The sequence below is a fragment of the Scyliorhinus torazame genome, chromosome 4, assembly GCF_047496885.1.
Source record: "Scyliorhinus torazame isolate Kashiwa2021f chromosome 4, sScyTor2.1, whole genome shotgun sequence".
In the NCBI taxonomy this organism is placed as follows: domain Eukaryota; kingdom Metazoa; phylum Chordata; class Chondrichthyes; order Carcharhiniformes; family Scyliorhinidae; genus Scyliorhinus; species Scyliorhinus torazame.
In genome coordinates, this window is record NC_092710.1 from 115590182 (window position 1) to 115609099 (window position 18918).

The following is an 18918-nucleotide window of genomic DNA, read 5'->3' on the forward strand; positions in this document are numbered from 1 at the left end:
CTCCACCACCGAGGCCTCCTCCTCCTCCTGCATCACCTGGTGAGTTTCCGAGATCTTCCCCACTCCCACCTACCCCCCCCGAGAGCACCCTGTCCTGTACTGTGTATGGCAGTAGCCGTGGGAATTCCACCACCTGCCGTCTGGCAAACGCCCTTACCAGTAAGTACCTGAAGGTGTTCCCCGGGGGGAGCCCGTACTTCTCCTCCAGCTCACCCAAGCTCGCGAACTTCCCGTCCACAAACAGGTCCCCTAACTTTCGTATGCCTGCCCTGTGCCACCCCGAAAACCCTCCACCTGTTCTTCCTGGGGCAAACCGGTGGTTCCCCCGTAATGGGGTCCACGCCGATGCCCTAACCTCCCCCCTATGCCGCCTCCACTGCCCCCAAATTTTGAGGGCCGCCACCACAACCGGGCTCGTGGTATACCTCCTTGGAAGGAGTGGCAGCGGTGCCGTTGCCAGCGCCCCCAGACTCGTACCCACACAGGACGCCGTCTCCAGCCTCTTCCATGCAGCCCCCTCCCCCTCCATCACCCACTTGCGCACCATTGTCGCATTTTTCTCAAAATGTTTAACACATCTTCCTCCCGAATATCTTCCTCCTCCAGCCTACCAGCCTGTATCACACTATCCTCCTCAACAACATGGCCCCTCTCCTTGTGAACACTGAAGAAAAGTATTCATTTAGGGCCTCTCCTATATCTTCAGACTTCATGCACACGTTCCCACTACTGTCCTTGACCGGCTCTAACTTCACCTTGGTCATTCTTTTATTCCTCACATAAGTGTAAAAAGCCTTGGGGTTTTCCTTGATCCTAACCGCCAAGGACTTCTCATGCCCCCTCCTAGCTCTCCTAAGCCCTTTCTTGAGCTCTTTCCTAGCTATCTTGTATCCCTCAAGTGCCCTAACTGAACCTTGTTTTCTCATCCTTACAGGTTAACCTGGTGTTGTAAGACTTCTTACTGTGCTCTCCCCAGTCCAACGCCGGCATCTCCACATCATGGTTACCTTTAATATATTGAAAGAAACTCTTCCTATCTTTTATTTTACTAGCTAACTTACACTCATATTTCATCTTCTCTCCCATTATTGCTTTTTTATTTGTCCTCTGCTCGCTTTTAAATGATTCCCAATCCTCTGGCTTCCCACTAACCCTTGCCACTTTGTATGCTTTTACTTTTGCTTTTCTGCTGCCCTTGACTTCCCTCGTCAAACCATGGATGCCTTGGCCTGCCCTTAACATGTTTCCTCTTCCTTAGGATGAATTTCGGCTGTGCCTCCCGAATAACCCTCAAAAACTCCTGCCATTGCTGTTCCACTATCTTCCCTGCTAGTCTCCTTTTCCAATCAACTCTGGCCAGCTCCTCCCTCATGTCTTTGAAGTTACCCTTATTTAATTGTAATACCGTTACATCTGACTCCAGCTTCTCCCTCTCAAACTGCAGGGTAAATTCTATCATATTGTGGTCACTGCTAAGGTTCCTTCACCTTAAGATCCCTAATCAAAGTCTGCCTCATTACACAGCACCAAATCCAGAATGGCCTGTTCCCTAGTGGGCTGTACCACAAGCTGCTCCAAAAAACCATCTCTTAAACATTCCACAAATTCCTTTTCTTGGGATCCACTACCAACCTGATTTTCCCAGTCCACGTGCATATTGAAGTCCCCCATGATTATTGCAATATTGCTTTTTTTATATGCTTTCCCGAATTCCTGATTTATTTGCTGCCCCACATCCTGACTACTGCTAGGGGCCCTGTACATAACTCCCATCAGGGTCTTTTTACCGTTGCGATTTCTCAACTCTACCCACAGAGATTCTATACCATCTGATTCTATATCGCTCCTTGCTATCGATTTAACTTCATTCCTTACTAACAATGCAACCCCGCCCCCTTTGCCCATCTGCCTGTCCTTTCGATCGGACACATATCCTTGTATATTTAGATCCCAGCCCTGATCCGCTTGCAGCCACGTCTCTGTGATGCACACAACATCATACCAGCCAATTTCAATGTGCGCAACAAGCTCATTTACCTTGTTCCGTATACTGCACGCATTAAGGTACAATATCCTCAATCCTGCATTGACCACCTCCCTTCTCACACTTGTCACCTTTTTTGCTCTACCTGAGGGTGATGTTATATTATTTTTGCTCTCTATTTCCCCTTCAATTATGACCCCTTCTAAGCTAACGCCCCGGTTCCCAACCCCCCGCTATATTAGTTTGAATCCTCCCGAGTTACTCTAGCAAACCTCCCAGCTAGGAATTTGGCGCCCCTCGAGTTTAGATACAACCCGTCCTTCTTGTACAGGTCGCATCTGCCCCGGACGAAATCCTAATGGTCCAGAAATCTGAAACACTCCCTCTTACCCCGCTGGTTTAACCACGTGTTTAGCTGCACTATCCTCCTATTTCTAGCCTCACTGGCACGTGGCACAGGGAGTAATCCTGAGATTACAACCCTAGAGGCCCTGCTTCTTAGTTTACTGCCTAACTCCCTGAACTCCGTCTGCAGACCTCATCACTCCACCTGCCTATGTCGTTAGTACCTACGTGTACTACAACCTCTGGCTGTTCACCCTCCCCCTTCAGGATGTCATGTGTTTGTTCAGAGACATCCTTGACCTTATGCAAGAAGAACACTTTAAATAATGAATTCAGGAAGTTTATTAACCATCAAAAAGGTAACAAGTCAACGCTTCTCGGCCTTTTGGCTAAGATGAGCGTGAGGTCGGGTGTAAAGTCTGGATCTGTATGGCTCTCTCTTGTGGGGACAATGAATTGGATTCAATTGAATTGATTTTTGTAGCAGGCAAGGAGCTGGATTAGGGGTTTGCCACTGTCCACACTGTTGAGCTCTGGCTTTGTAACTCTGATAAAGTAATACATTTTTTAAAAAAGTAACAAGTCAGAAAGATAAAAGCAAAGTAACAATTAATACCAATTAACAGTTGTAAGAGGAGAAAGCTTAAGTATAACAACTGCACAGGCTTCTTTCTCACATCCCTTCTCAGACCAGATCATGAAGCAACAATATTGAAAACAGCTCAACACATTGCTATCTTCCCACCTCACTCACTTCCCACCTGATTTCTTCTTCTCTGCCCATCCTTACTTAAAATGGCTTCTCGGGGCACTTTTTTATATACCGTAAAATATTGAAAGCCCACCGTAGCCAATTGTTTGAAAAATAGCCAATCGGTCTATAACTTGTCAATGATGAAATAAGAATTAGCCCATTGGTTTTTAGCTAATTAGGCATATTGTCTCCGTTTTCAGATAATGCTTTTCAAACTATATCTCTTATCTTGAGGTACGATTGAGTGTCGAGCAATAATTGGTCAATTTGGGGTTGATGTCCCTTATACAAAGGCTTATTCAGTCCTTCTCTCATTCAAGATTAACATTCATGTTGGATGCGATTTAATGGAAAAGTTTCTAAGTGTGGAGGCGAGCAGGAACTGCTGTTAACTTCCTGACACTCGGTGAGATCGTCACTGGTATCAAGCGTTAATTAGTTCATTTAACGAGGTCCCACGGGCTTCACACAGCAAATGATGGTCCTGCCAGCTGATTCGCAGGGGCCGCGGCTGCCAGCTCCCCGCTATCAAGGGGGAGCAGGACTTAAACTGATCCTGCAGAGCAAACCCTACAGACCTCGCAGTCATGCCATCGAGGAGGTCAGCCCCATGATTGGGGGATGCCGAGCTCGCCAGATTGTTCGAGACTGTTGAGACTAGACGGGATGCCCTGTTGTTTTTGTGCCTTGTAGATGGTGGACAGGCTTTGGGGGGTCAGGAGGTGAGTTCCTAGCATTTGGACCGGTCCCTTGCGGCTTTGTCTTTCCTGCTCGTACCTTCGAGGGAGCGCTGTATTAATGTGTGGTTTTTTTTTTAACAAAAATAATCCCCGGGACTAAATAAAAAGAGCTGAAACTTCATATTGTAGTGGGAGCTGCCTCGTGCACATCTTCCCCCTACAGAATGCCACCGGAAGAGACGCAAATGTAACTTGCCATTTGTCAGCCCAAGCCTGGATATTGTCCAGGTCTTGCTGCATTTGGACAGGGACTGATTCATTATCTGAGGAGTCGCGAATGGTGATGAACATTGTGCAGTCATCCGCAAACATCCCCACTTCTGACCTTACGAGGGAAGGCAGGTCATTGATGAAGGAGCTGAAGATGGTTGGGCCTAGGATACTACGCTGAGGAACTCCAGCAGTGATGTCCTGGAGGTGAGATGATTGGCCTCCAACCACCACAACCATCTGTACCAGGTATGACTCCAACCAACAGAGAGTTTTCCTCCTGATTCCCATTGTCTCCAGTTTAGCTAGGACTCCTTGATGCCATACTCGGTCAAGTGCTGCCTTGATGTCAACGGCAGTCATTCTCACCTCACTTCTGGCATTCAGCTCATTTGTCCATGTTTGAACCAAGGCTGTAATGAGGTCAGGAGCTGAGTGACCCTGGCGGAACCCAAACTGAGCATCCATGAGCAGGTTATTGTTGAGTAAGTGCCGCTTGATAGCACTGCTGATGATGTAGAGTAGACTGATAGGGCGATAATTGGCTGGGTTGGGTTTGTCCTTGTTCTTGTGTACAGGACACATCTGGGCAACTTTCCGCATTGCCGGGTAGATGCTAGTGTTGTAACTGGAACAGCTTGGCTTCTATCGATACTGACATGGAGGCAGGTTGGTGAGGATGTGGTCAAGTATGTCTTTCCCTCGTATTGGTTCCCTCATCACCTGCTGCAGTCCAGTCTAGCAGCTATGTCCTTTAGGATCCGGCCAGCTCGGTCTGTGGTGGTACTACCGAGCCACTCTTGGTGATGGACATTGAAGGGCATATTCTGTGCCCTTCCGACCCTCAATGCTTCCTCCAAGAGGTGTTCAACATGGAGGAGACCTGATGGTGGGCAGAGTGTGATTAACAGCCGGAGGTTTCCTTTCCCATGTTTAACCTGAAGCCATGAGACTTTATGGGGTCCAGAGTCAGTGTTGATGAGTCCCAGGGCAATTCTGTCCTGATTGTATACCACTGTGCCGCTGCCTCTGCTGGGTCTGTCCTGCTGGTGAGACAGGACATACCCAGGAATGGTGATAGTGGTGTCTGAGACATTGTCTGTAAGGTATGATTCTGTGAGTATGACTATGGCTGGGTTTGCCGTTGTCGTTTTCGGTGCATAGGTCGATGCCAGGTGGTCCTTCCGCTTTCATTCATTTTTTGTGTTTTCATAGCGGTTGAATACAACTGAGTGGTTTGCTAGTCAATTTCAAAGGGCATTTAAGAGTCAACCACATTGCTGTGGGTCTGGAGTCTCATGTACACAAGACCAGGTAGGAATGGCAGATTTCCTTCCCTAAAGGACATTAGAGAACCAGATGGTTTTTTACGACAATCGACAATGGTTTCACGGTCATCATTTGGCATTCAATTCCAGATATTTTATTGAGTTTAAATTCCACCACCTGCCATAGTGTGGGATTCAAACCCGGGTTCCCAGATCATTATCCTGGGTCTCTGGATTTCTAGTCCATCAACAGTATTATTACAACACTGCCTCCCATGGGAACGCTCGGGGTGGTTCTCTCACCTCCCCCTGCTCCCATGCCTCCCATGGGAACACTTTGGAGGGGAGCTCAGAGGAAACCACCGTATTCGCAACACAGCTGTCATGCCACCCTCCACTAGTACAGAGACACACATCGGTGGGCGACAGTAGTGGTCAGGCTTCTGGTGTGCAATACATAGTTGCAGATGCACATCAGGTGGAGGCAGTAACCCCCAGGCGAGACAGCTGTCGGATGGTCTGCTGGATCCCAGGACCCAGCTGGGTCCCAGTCAGATACTGAGCCTCTGGACCAGGTTTACTTGGAGCAAATGCAGTCAATAGCTTCCGGCCATGATATTGAGAGGGGGATGTCAGCGATACTCCAGCAGGTCCATTGCCGATTGGAGGAGTCCCAAAGGCTATGTGTGCAGGAGATAGCGCCGGCAATGCGTGGCACCGAGGCCAACGCCTTCAGTGGAGAGCCTGGTGCACGACGTCAGCAGTATGAATGGAGGTGTCCAAGGTGTGGCTCAGTCAGAGACGGTCATGGCTGAGCACCTCGACAGCATGTCCCAGTCGTGGGGGACGTGTTCCAGTCCCACATAGACATTGATGAGGCACGGTAGAGATGTCCAAGTCGTGGGTGGGACATTTTCAGGGCGCTTCAGAGCATGTCACAGTCACTGAGGAGCATCGGCGACAGCATCTACAGCATGCTGCAGACATTGGGAAGCCGCCAGGGCTGGCAGAGCCAGATGATGCTGGAGCTCGATCCAGCTGCCCCTCTGTTCTGAGGTGAACCCAGGGCCCAATGGGCACCGACTGGGAGGATGGGACCCTGAGTACCAACACAGAACCACCCTACGGAGTAGCGATAGTGGCCACAAGCTCCCCCTGACAACGGCGCATCGCGGAGTCAGCCCCTGGAACAGGGTGGCATGGCGGGGCATGTGCTGCCGACAAGTGTGCTGGGGCCCTCTGGCCCCAGGGCCCCCTGATGTTACCCACCAGGGGCATCGAAGGCCATAAGACGCGGTGGGCAGCAAGCTGCCTCCACCTCTGATGCGCAACTTGGGGACACGCAGTGGCAGAGCATGGAAAGCTAAACAGGTTGAGGATCACTGAAAGGGCACCGGAGGGGGGGGGGGGGGAGAGAGGAGTGGAGGGGGAAGGGTGGAGTGAGGGGGGGGAGGCTGGGAGGAGGGGTTGGAAGTGGTGGGCAAGATGGGGCGGCATCATTTGGGGTCGGGCAGTTGGAGACACGTGTACAGCATTAAAAACCGTTGCACCCGAGAAATATGACATCTCTGGCACTTTCATCCAATTTGCAGGCCGACCACCAAACCCTTGCCCTAGCCCTGGGCATGGAGGTCCTGGATTCCATCCATCCAGGCACACCACGTACAGGTGATGGGTGTGAGCAAGCACTCAGCAGACAGGAGTCAGACTATGGCATAGATTGAGGAGTAACACCGCAGGTTATCAACAGCCCCCCCCCCCCATCTTCGACAGTGAGACGCTGACAATGCCTACACAGTCCCATCACCCTGGACTGATAATACACAGACCCTGGAAGAATGGAATAGGGTAGGGGGATGGGGGAAACATGCACACAAGTGGTGGTCGCACACAGGCTGGATATTCGGGGGCCGGAGGAGGGGTGGGGGAGGGGTGGGTGGCCTTCCTGTTAATGTGGGGCATTCCCTAACGGCTCGGTGTGCACAGGGCGACACACCATCTATTATTTCTGGACCTGGGGCATCCTGGTATTGAAGGAGAATCCTGCTATCTGGGCACCTGGTTGTGCCTGGTCCATGTCAAAGTTTACATAGTTTTCCGCCTGGGCAAACAGGGCATCTGTGACCTCACGGATGTACTTGTGGGCTGTAGCTTGTGAGATGCCACACAAGTCCCCACTTGAACCCTGGAATGATCCTCAAGGCTGCAGTGACCTTGACGGCCACCAGGAGCGGGTATCCTCTTCCTCCTCCATGTTGACAAGTCCATGGGAAATGGCACAGGTGCCGCACTGTCCCTTTGCTGAGGCAGAGCCTCCTGCGGCACATGCTAGCACAGTGGTAAGCACTGTCGCTTCACAGCACAAGGGACTCGGATTCTATTCCCGGCTTCGGTCACTGTCTGTGCGGCGTTTGCACTTTCTTCCCGTATCTGCGTGGATTTCCTCTGGATGCTCCGGTTTCCTCCCACAAGCCCCAAAAGACATATTTGTTAGGTGAATTGGACATTCTGAATTCTCCTTCAATGTACTCGGTCAGGCGCTGGAGTGTGGCGACTAGGTTATTTTCACAGTTACTTCATTGCAATGTTAATGTAAGCCTACTTAAAGATTATTATCTGTTTGAACGACCAGCGACTCCTGTACACCTTGCGTCTCCCCCTCTGGGTCCCTCCTTTGCCTGATGGGTGGCCTGGTCCTCAGGATGTGAGGCCGGGTCCTGCACATCAGCAGTCGCCTCGAGCCTCCATCAACGCTGCTGCCTTCTCTGGCGCCTGGCGTGGTGGCATCACTGCGTGTTCCAAGATATCATCCATCTTGTGTAATATCTGTAAGCAATTGGAGAGGGTGTGAGACTGGCGACCAGTGATGACTTTCACCCCGGGAGCCTCCACTTCCCCATTGCTCCCCCCCTCACAGCCCCTGCCATCTGACATGCCCAGACTATGCACTTCCAACCTCAGTGGGGGCCCCTGGTGCACTTCCAACCTCAGTGGGGGCCCCTGGTCACAAAACCCCAGCGGATGTTGACTGCTGCGTCCATGGTGTTGCTTCCTGCAGTGTCCAGGCATAGTGTCCAAGCATCGCGGTCTGATTGGGATGCTAGGCAATAATGCCCAGATGCCCGCCTACCCACAGGAATTCACTAGTGGGCTGTGAAGTACTTGCTGAACTACAATTCCCAATTCTCTAATAGCAATAGCCTTCAGCCGTGTGGACAGAGGCCTCCACGGTCAGTGGGAGTTATGGGTGGTCAGTGGGACAGACAGGCAGGGGCTTGGGTTGCCCCCGCAATGGGCACACACGATTCTGGGTGTGGCATGGCAGACCCGAGGTTGTTGAGACCCTCCCGCCCCTTCCAATGGTGGCCCACTCTGACTGAGGTTGGCCCCCCCCATCACGGGCTCCCCCGAGCACCAGAGCAGCAACCCCAGTCCCCCCGGGCTCATTTCCTGGGAACGAAGATAGCTACTCGTCTCCTCAGGTCCCCCCAGCAGCCATTCTGCCAGCTTCACGTTTTTAAAAAGGTGTTGTAATCAGCTCCCGTGTGATCACTTGCTGGGAGGCGGTTAGATCACAGGAGGCCGTTATAGAGGGATTCTTTCCCGTTAATTGTATGGAGATTGGCCTTTAGAGGTGATTATTGGTTTCTCGCTACGCCACGAGGGATCCTGATTTCGCTGACTGGAGTGGGCCAGTTAGATCGTAAACTGATCTGCGCCCTTCACGCTTTGCGATTTTGGCCTCTCCCACAATCTAATGGCTGCTTCGCACTCTTGCTCAAACGCATCGCGGCCATTAAATCGCACCCCTAATCTCACACATTAATCTTTCTCTCTTAGCACTTTGAAAGCTATATTAGTAATCAAGTATTTATATATGCTTATAATTATAAAAGTTATAAACATTTGTGTTCCAAATTACAAAATTTCCAGCCTTTCTAACAAATCTATTACTGAATAACTTATTCTTTTAATTGTCTCACAATTAAGGCTGCCTACTTAACTTTTAGTTATTAAATCTATTTGATTTCCAATAATACTCAGTTTTTATGAAGAAGGCTTCCATCAATTTTAGCAGAAAATACTTAAAAACATATTAATTCAAACTTCAAAATGATAGTCACATGAAAACTAGTGATTTTCAAACTACCAACAGCAGCTAGATGGAGTTGTTGGGGGTGGGGGGTGCTCGAGCTGAATGGCTTCCTATTCCTTTGTTCCTATATTTATTCAACATACTATGGATTTTGTCTAAAGTTAATGTGCATCTTATAATTATTAGGACAAGATTTCTAACCAATAAACCTGTTTAAGAACAGCCATTGAAAATTAAATAATTTGCCTGTGTGACTTAGCATCATCATTTGCTAAATCATACATATGTTTTAAGCTGTAAATGCACATAATTACTTTGACTTAACTATCTATAATAACATTAATGGTTACGTACAGAACAATCCATTCCCAAATCTTAACTGATGTTAGTTCCAGTCCTTAATACTGTCAACCTGAATTACTTATGTAACATGACTGTCCATGGAATCAAATAGTTGTTTAAATAAAATGTTAAGAGAACATCAGAAATAATTTTGTTCAACATACTTGGAGACATGTGATTAGGATTTTTTTGATACTGCACAAGATAAAAATGCAAAACTACTTTGAATGTAATACAATTGACAAAACTGAATTTTGTGTTTTGTAGGTTACCTATAATAAGGGATCTGCAGTGGACATAGGAGAAGAGTGTGAAATGATCAGTGACAGGCTGCTGTATTTGGAAGGACAGCTGCAAATGGCAATAAACAATCATGACAACAGTTTTTCTCATATCCTTTAACTTCAGAACCGTAGAATTTGCTGTTGGGTTTGCTGCACTGTATTTATCAGCCTTTGAGGGGAAACATCTGTGTAAGATTACAAATGTTTTTACTGTGATAATTATCACTAAAATAATCCATCATAGATTCATGGCAATTTGTTCAAATTTAATTTACTCTTTTGTGGTCTACTTTTCAGCTGATTGAAAGTCAATAAGTCAGAAATAAACTTTGTTATTTAGTATACAATATTGTTCAAAGTGATCATTTGATTGAAATATTGCAATAGTTTTCATAGCTAAAATATTTTAAGCTACTTGTGATTGATTAAAATATTCATATAACTGATTTTTAGATAGCTTTAACTAACACACTAATTTTCAACAAATCTCTTCTGGCACCCCACCCATTACAATAATGATTTCCCTTTTGACCAAGTGAGCAGCTCCCTCACTTCTGACTTAAGCAGCTCCCTCAAATTTTGACTTAAGCAGCTCCCTCACTTCTGACATATCAGCGTCTGAGGTCTGCAAACTAGAGCGTACCTTGTCATCAATCACAAAATCTAGCTTTATCACATTGAGGAATATTGCATCTTCCTCTCCACAGCCAGGTAATTTTGATATTGGCTGCATTTGTTGCCAACGCTGTACGCGTGCAGTTGTAGCGTTTTACTCCACTATGTCATTGAGCAACAGAGTGGGCAGTGGCCAGGAGCAAAGATGGCGCTGTTCAAATCATCATGGCTGTGTTTTAGGCAGTGTCCTTCAAATATCCTTCTGAAATTAACTACAGAAGAATCACAAACGCTGATGTTCTCAGCAACTGATTCAATTGATAATAACTGCACATTTGCAGCTGTTAAGAATAGTTTGTGGTAACGTTCAATGAGATGCTTTGCAATGAAATTTGACATCCTGCATCTGCGGGTTTAAAAAATAGGCGTTGTTTATTAAATTATGTTATGTAACTTCTGCACTTATTCAATTGCTAGAATCACGTGTCATGCACAGAAAATATTCTATTTTTATTTGCAGAATTTACTAACACTCGCAGAATCAGTTTTGTAATAGTAATCTACAAGGTTTGAGGTACTGGCAGGCTGGGCGCAGCAGACTGATGTCACTAGATTTCTGCACATCCACTACCATCTGCATTCCCTGGTGGATTTTGTGGCTATCTTATGTTGGCAAAAGAAGGTATTCACTATTCTAGGGTCATCCTGAAAGCTAAGTACAATCACAACTACTTTTCTCTACAATTAAATAGGTCCTCAAATCCCCTCACATAGCCTCGCTCTCAGTGCAACAACAAGTACAAGGATTTCATGGACTCCGTCTCAAAAAGTCTGAGTATCAATTCAGTTTTGTCAGCTGCTATCTATTTATAGTTGGCCATATAATCTTGCTTTTGCCTCTTCATCTCAACTGTGGGATTGCCCTAGTTAATATTAATACTGTGGCTACCAGGGCAAGTCAAAGGCTAGGAATCCTAAAGCGAGTAACTCACCTCCTCACCCCACAAAGCCTGTCCACCATCTGCAAGGCTCAAGTCAAGAGTGCAATGAATGCTCTCCACTTGCTTGGATGAATGCAGCTCCAACAACACTCAAGAAGCTTGACACAATCCAGGACAAAGCAGCCCGCTTGATTGCTCCTCCTTCCACAAACATTCAAACCCTCCACCACCGACAAACAGTGGCAGCCTTGAGTACCATCTACATGATGCACTGCAGTAACTCACCAAGGTTCCTTAGACAGCATCTTCCAAACCCACAGCCACTACTCTGGAAGGACAAGAGTAGCAGATACCTGGGAACCCCACCACCTGGAGGTTCCTCTCTAAGTCACTCACCACCCGACTTGGAAATATATCGCCGTTCCTTTACTGTTGCTGGGGCAAAATCCTGGAACTCCCTCCCTAATGGCACAGTGGGTGTATCTGCACCTGAAGGACTGCAGCGGTTCAAGAAGGCAACTCATCACCACCTTCTGAAGGGCAACTAGGGATGGGCAATAAATGCTGACCTAACCAGCGACGCCCACATCCCATAAATGAATTAAAGCATTTTTAGAAACAGATCAACATGTCATATGTCCTATGTTTTTCATGTATGGAACGATCTGCCTGGACTGTATGCAGAGCAATACTTTTCACTGTACCTCAGTAAATCTAAATCTAACATTCTGGTCACTGAGCTCGATAAATCCCGAAGAAGTCTGGCTCTGGAGCTGAAAAATTCATTTGAAGAATCGCTGGTTCCTAGTCAATCCTCCCTTGAGACCATTAATTTAGCTGCTGACTCACACTAGCACCTTTACCGACAAGATCAGTACACAAGTCCAAGTTGACTGCAGTGATTCAGGAGCATGTGTCTTTGTAGGGCAAAGTCAATGACCTGGAAAACCAGTCAAGTTGACAAAATCCGCACGTTATTGCTATACCAGAAGGAACCCCAGCATCGAGGAAGAACAGTCAAGATCCCACATTGCGGGTGTCCTGAGAATGAGGGTCAATCCAATACCCGCCCAATGACATCCTGGGCCCACAACCACACCACCAGGCTGAACCAACACCACATCACCTCGGAAGGGAGAGAAGAAGAGAAAATATGAAAACTTCTCTGAGGAAGGAAATATGGAACTGTTGTCCCTTAATGCAGGCATTTTCAAAGTGGGGGTCGCGACCCGCGGGCGGGTGTCGGGAGGGTTGCGGAGCCAACCGTCGCGGCATCCCCAATCGCTTGAATTTGCGTGCAACAGCCGCATCGGCCGGCTTTTAATAATTCTGCCTGCGAGCTGCTTTGAAAATGACGGCTGCGACCAGCTAAAAAATGCAGGCGCACTGCGCATGCGTGCCTGCTCATCGGTGCGCATGCGCAGAGCCAAGCGAGAAGCACTGCCTCCTGATGTCAGCCAACTGACCCAGGAGACGATTTCTTTTTAAATTCAATGCAGTCTTCCTGCCTGAAGCGAAGCAGAGAGCAGGTCACTTGCCCCGAATGCTGACGTCACGTGCTTTGGGCGAAATTGCGAATCCTCCATTTTGTCAGTAGCAAACCAGTAAATGAGGACCAAGCAGGCTCACCTCTCGCATTAAAGGTAAGAGAAAATGGTGGGTCTCAAATGTCGGCCGACGTGTGTCGCGGAGGGCGGCCCACGTGAGCCGTGAAGGTTGGCCCGCATAAATTGCGAAGGTCGGCCTGGGTTACGAAGGTCGGCCGACGTGGGTTCCGAAGGTTGGCTAGTTGGTAAAAATGGGTCCCCGAAAAAAACGTTTGAATAAAACACTGCCATAAGGGATACTGAGAGCCACCCTTGTCCTCAGAAAAGTTCCAACAGTAACAAAAACAGTTGGAGAGCGAGACCTGTCTCAGGAGAAAAGACTGACTCGATCCCAAGTTGGAGACAAAGAGACAAATATAGCCCAGTCCTCATCAGGATAACCAACGGTCTGCCTGGGCCTAGAAAAGATTGAAATGCCCTGGATTGGAGTTAAACAAATAGACAATCAAAAACTGGTTATCTCTAACTGGGAGATCCCTCCTCGAACATAACGAGGACCGACCCAAATACATTTAGGATAAAGAAGAAAGACTGTGCAGAAATCTCGTATTCAATCTTTGGCTTAATTTGATGTGAACTTCTATGATCAGGATAATCAGTGGTGTAGGCCATCACATCCACATTATTCATTGTACACTTAGCTGCAAACGGAAAAAATTGATAACATCAAACAGAGAACAACATGATCAACAGGCAGCAATGTCCTGAAAAACAACCGAGATGCAAAGGTGCAAGGCTGTTCTCAAGTTAAAGACTTTACTGCTGCACAAAGTAGGCCTAAATACAGGATAGCTCAAGGATTTGACAAATGAAGCACGAGACACTAATACTTCCACCATGCCATCTCACCGGAACCCAGGTGGCCAACAATTTAATCTCCTGCCCGTGGGGGGGGGGGTGACTCCAACTTGGCCACCTCCAACCCCTCATGACCAACATCTCAACAGGACAACACATGACCAGTGATTGGAAGACACAACCATGCCTAGGAGACGAGATTAAATGTGCTTCATCAAACTTAATTTGCCCAGGCCCAGATCGAGATTCTTGAACTCAACTGGGAACTTCCCCACCGCCACACCCTCCGAAACTAAACTCAGCAGCACTCTACTATTTATTTTCTATCTTAACTCAATCCGATCATGCAGCAGAAATTCAACCATTCAGAGGTGGGCTTCCACGAGAGACAGTGCTCTGTCTACTGCAAGAACATACTTGTGCACCGCCATTGCCTCCTTAAAAAAAACCTGCAACTCTTGGAATTGGGCCTTGATGACCTGTACCTCAGAGCTGAGATTTCTGACCAGAACAATGTCTTCGTTGGCTGCCGCTGTTTGTCAATTTACACATCGCTAGGGTGGGAGCCCGCTCAAAAGAAACTGCCATCAAAGGCAGGGCCCCACCCTAACACCTACCGGCCACCACGGGCAAGTGAGGATTTCAGCATTCTAACTTTGCACTATCATGCAGAAACACCAACAAGCAATTCTCGGAACACATGTAAACCAAGTAACGACAAAAAGGAAATATGCACAAGGATGAAAAGATGGATTAAAAGATGAGCTTGCGAAAACGCAGCCGCTCACATCACATGTACCTATTTTTTATGCTCTTAACTTGAAAATATCCAAAACACTGCCATGCATAGCCAATTCCAGTCAAAGGTCTGCTTACCCAAATGCTCACCAACCTGGCTCCCCTGGTCCTTGAACATTTCTTATTTAAAATTCTCATCTTTATGATCACACTCTTATTTCTACACCACTTGCCCCTGACCTCTAAAAATCTTTCCATTTCCTGCATTCTATTTTCCCTTCACCTTCCATTGCAGGCTTTGCTTTCAGTCACCTAAGCTCCTAATTTCCTCCCTATTCCTTACAACGTCTCCACCTTCCTCCTTTTTGAAACGTGCCTATTGAGCAAGCTTTTGGTCACCCTCCATTGTCTCTGTATCCATTCTTTCTTTGTGCCTCGGTGAAACATCTTTGATGTTCCTCTTAAATTAAAGATTCTATGCAAGTTCTTAATCTTTACATCATGTTCCCTCTACACTTGTACTGCTGTCAATTGCACAGTTGTGAAACAATGGAGGTGTTTAAAATGTTGCTGACGTGAAATGAATTTGACTGACATGAAATGACTGACTCATTGGTGAGTTACTCTATGCTGTTAACCGGATTGGTAGAATAATCCAGTGTTGAAATTAAAGGTATTTTACTTGAGCTTAGTGTGGTAATTATAATCACAAAATATTTAGAATTAGTTTAAAAATGCAGTTATTTTAGCCGTGTCCAGCTGGTACTTTTATAGTCATTTCAGTTCAATTAATAACTTCAGTGGAAAATAACTGCTAATCATTGCCATGTTTCATCCTTAATAACTGCCCCACAGTATCTACAGAGAGAAATCCAGATGGTGAAAGAAACACTGCAGGCAATGTTGAAACAGCTTTTACCTTTGGAAAAAGAAGAGTTAAGAAATTTTGTAATCAATAGCTGGTGACTGAAAGAACAATTACTTCAAGGCAAATACATCTGATGTTGGTTTATAACATTCCACATGAAGACACTTTTATTAACTCTGTAATGTCTTAGCAAACCCCAAATTTAAAATTAATAATCCGTTTCAAAAATGAAATTGTTATTATCAAGCATTTAATTTAGTTTAAAAAACATTCAAGGGCCAAGTTTTGAATTTTACGTTTTAACATTTTCTGGCTTACATTGTCTAATACCAGAAACAAAGTTTAGAAAAATCAAGTCTAATGCACAGCTTTTGATGTTTTATTTAACAAACAATTGGAGCAGTCTCAAATATTTCTGCTTTTCTAAAAGGCAAATCTGCAATATTTTACGAAATTATTTTTGATATTTTCTGAATGCCTGTTCTCATCAAAATGATAAAGAATAATTAGGCATTTTTTGAGTGCAGCTAGATCATCGAACACTGAGGAAACTTCATTATGTTGAACTAAATCAGCTTTCTTATCCAAACCCAATGTAAAATTGTGATGTGTTGCATTCAAGACTATACGCAGACAAAACATAAACAAAACATCTTTGATTTTTTTTATTTTTTTTTTGCAGGATCACAAGAGCTAGCTCCTTAGTTTGCAGCAGAAGGTAGGAGTGGTCCAGTTGGTGCCGTAAATAATACTTCTTGACAGATTCATAATATATCTATTAATGTAGCACCAGGATCCATTCCCCTTTTCCGTTTCTACAGCACTGTAGGCACATTACTCTACAAAATTGAGCCACTGAGACCATATTATAATGCCTATATGTATCAGGGAGACACCATTACAACAGCCTGAAGAAAACTCCTAATCAAGATAAGTTAGTTTCGAGAATACTAATAGTTCAGTTCTGATGCACACTTATTAGCCACAAAGGACACTTCCACCTGCTGAATAAAGGATAGAACTCCATTCCCAATATTTGATAAGGGTGATTCACTTTTAATCTGGATTTAAGGAAATTTCACTATTTCTGTTACAAGCAAAACACGAGTGACACTACCTCGAGTAGTTCAGGCAGTGCCCAGAATTCTGGTTGTTGTTAAAGCTTCATATTTTCCACATTAGCTTTGGATATTTTTGGATGATATCTTCCCAAGTTCAACATTAAAACAAAAGTTAACAGAGCATGCTGCTGATCTTGGGGCTACCAGCTGTAACAAAATGCCTAGAAGTAATACTAGTTGTGTATTTGATAAATACATAAATGACTGATTCATTCAAGCTGTCTCATAAATTACCAGATAGCAATTCAACAAATTAGACTACATTTGGAAGGTGAAAACCTTGCCTGAGTCAGCTCAGATTACATTTTTTTGGGTGCATTATTCCAAATATTTCCAAGTTTTTATGTCCAGAATTTCCTGGGGTGTCTGTCAAATTCTTGCCTCAACTCTAGGCAAAAGAACTCAGTAGAAAATGACAGGAACCTAGTTGCACTGGATCCCTCCCAATTTCAGACTTTACTGAGCAGCATTGTAAATGGCCGAAATAACATTTACCCCGAACAAAACCAATGATGTTGGGGGGAAAACCTGGGCATTGAAACTCCCTATTCCAGGAGTCAGCACATCTTTGTTCAGTCCGGGCTCATGATGGGATTGCAAGGATTGCACTTTAGGAGATGAAGTGTCTCGGGCTCCTGATGGAGGTAAATGGGCCTTACCAGGGAAATTAGGCTAAATACATGCTGAATGAGCATCTTCAATACCTGGGAAAATGTTTCCCCACCTTTTCAAATTTTCTGCATAGGGCAGACTAACACTACTAGAGCTCCCCTGCTTTTCTTCAAATGGTTCCCCAGGATCGGTGTGTCCATCCAAGAGGGAACTCGGTTTAACATTTTGTACAAAAGATGATACCACCAACAGTGCAGCACTGGAGTGTCAGCCTAAATGTTGTGCTCGACTCCCTGGAGTGAGTCTTTAACCCACTATTTTCTGACTTGAGCAAGAGTGCTACCCACTGAACCACAGCTCACGTTTATGCTTAAGGGCTTCCAAATTTTTGAACACCTCCATGATGGTCCTTTCTTCCAGAAGTGAAAACCGGAAAAGCAAAACTATTGATCATTCATAGTTTGAGGCAGTTAGTGCAGTCAATATGAAGGGAGCCTGTAGAAACAGCTCAGCCTGCACCACCCAAAGGACTGTAACATAGTGCCAGAAGCGGGTAACGATCCCACAAAGTGTGGGTCAAGTTAGCTTTGGACACTGTAGTGATAAAGACTTTCTACTACACAAATAGCCTTCACTTGTCTTCTCGGGGAGATTAGGGATCGACAATAGCCAACCATGTCTACATCCTGCGAATGTAAAAAAATGATTATTAAACCGTTAAAGTTTCTTTGTCTGCTATAAATGCCAGAAATCCACTAAATATTTCACACCCTTTTAGTCAGCAAAATCATATATATATTTTATTCTTTTGATAGTTTATAATGGAACTGTTCATAAGACCTACGTGATATCTTAACTCCTAATAAATGCTAAAAGGTACTACTACTATGTTACATGCATTTATTATCCATTGAAAATGTGTTTTCTAACCCGTATTGATAGACAGGCAGCTCAAAAATAAACACAAAATTTAACACTTGTTTTTTTATACTTGGGATTGACAGTTTTTTAATGTTTTGGATGAGTGGTTACATTTATATTATAATATATATTTACAGCTCTAACGATGCAACTAATTAAATAACAAAGAATTTGTGGACTACTGAATGTTGTTCCCTGTATGTATATGTTTTTTTATATACCATTAAGAACACATAATAAACTGTAAGAACTATAAGAAGAGTAGAGTAATTTATTATTAAATATGGATCTTGAATATCTACTTAAGCCTCTGGTTGATTAGAACTTTTGTGTTACTTACTTTGCCATTAAAACTTTGAATTCAATTTTGTCCTCCAAATTTGGCTACTTTGCTTTCTGGAGAAAGACTGATTGTTGTGGGATGGAATAAGGTACCACAGAGATGAAGATATAATTTTTTTAAACTGAAAGTGAAAAAATAATGGCAAGAACAGACTTTTCTTTATAACTTAAGACTCAAACCTAGATTCCACCCAAGATAGTTTCTGAATACCATCTCAGTTAGAAATTTGTTATTCATTTTATACACCTCATGCTTTGGAAATATAATTCAGATTGTTCACTCATTGAGATTCTGCATACAACAAGATATTCCCTGTCACCCATGATGAAAA

The 18918-nt window shown here is 45.1% G+C and overlaps 1 protein-coding gene across 8 annotated transcripts in view; it reads left to right on the forward strand.

The window, feature by feature from the left end:
- The window catches only part of disc1 (DISC1 scaffold protein), a 215018-nt gene extending 196473 nt beyond the window's left edge, over positions 1-18545 (forward strand). For 5 of the 8 annotated variants that reach the window (XR_011940651.1, XM_072498529.1, XM_072498530.1 and 2 more), the window contains 2 exons: positions 10007-10129; positions 15575-18545. Coding sequence is in view for 5 of the 8 variants with exons in the window: in XM_072498529.1 (XP_072354630.1) it covers positions 10007-10129; positions 15575-15688 (237 nt within the window). In the remaining 3 variants the exon portion in view is untranslated. Of the gene's footprint in view, positions 1-10006; positions 10298-15574 lie in introns of those variants that run through there. The other 3 variants (XR_011940649.1, XR_011940650.1, XM_072498534.1) reach the window with 3 other exon arrangements.
- Positions 18546-18918: the final 373 nt, after the last annotated feature.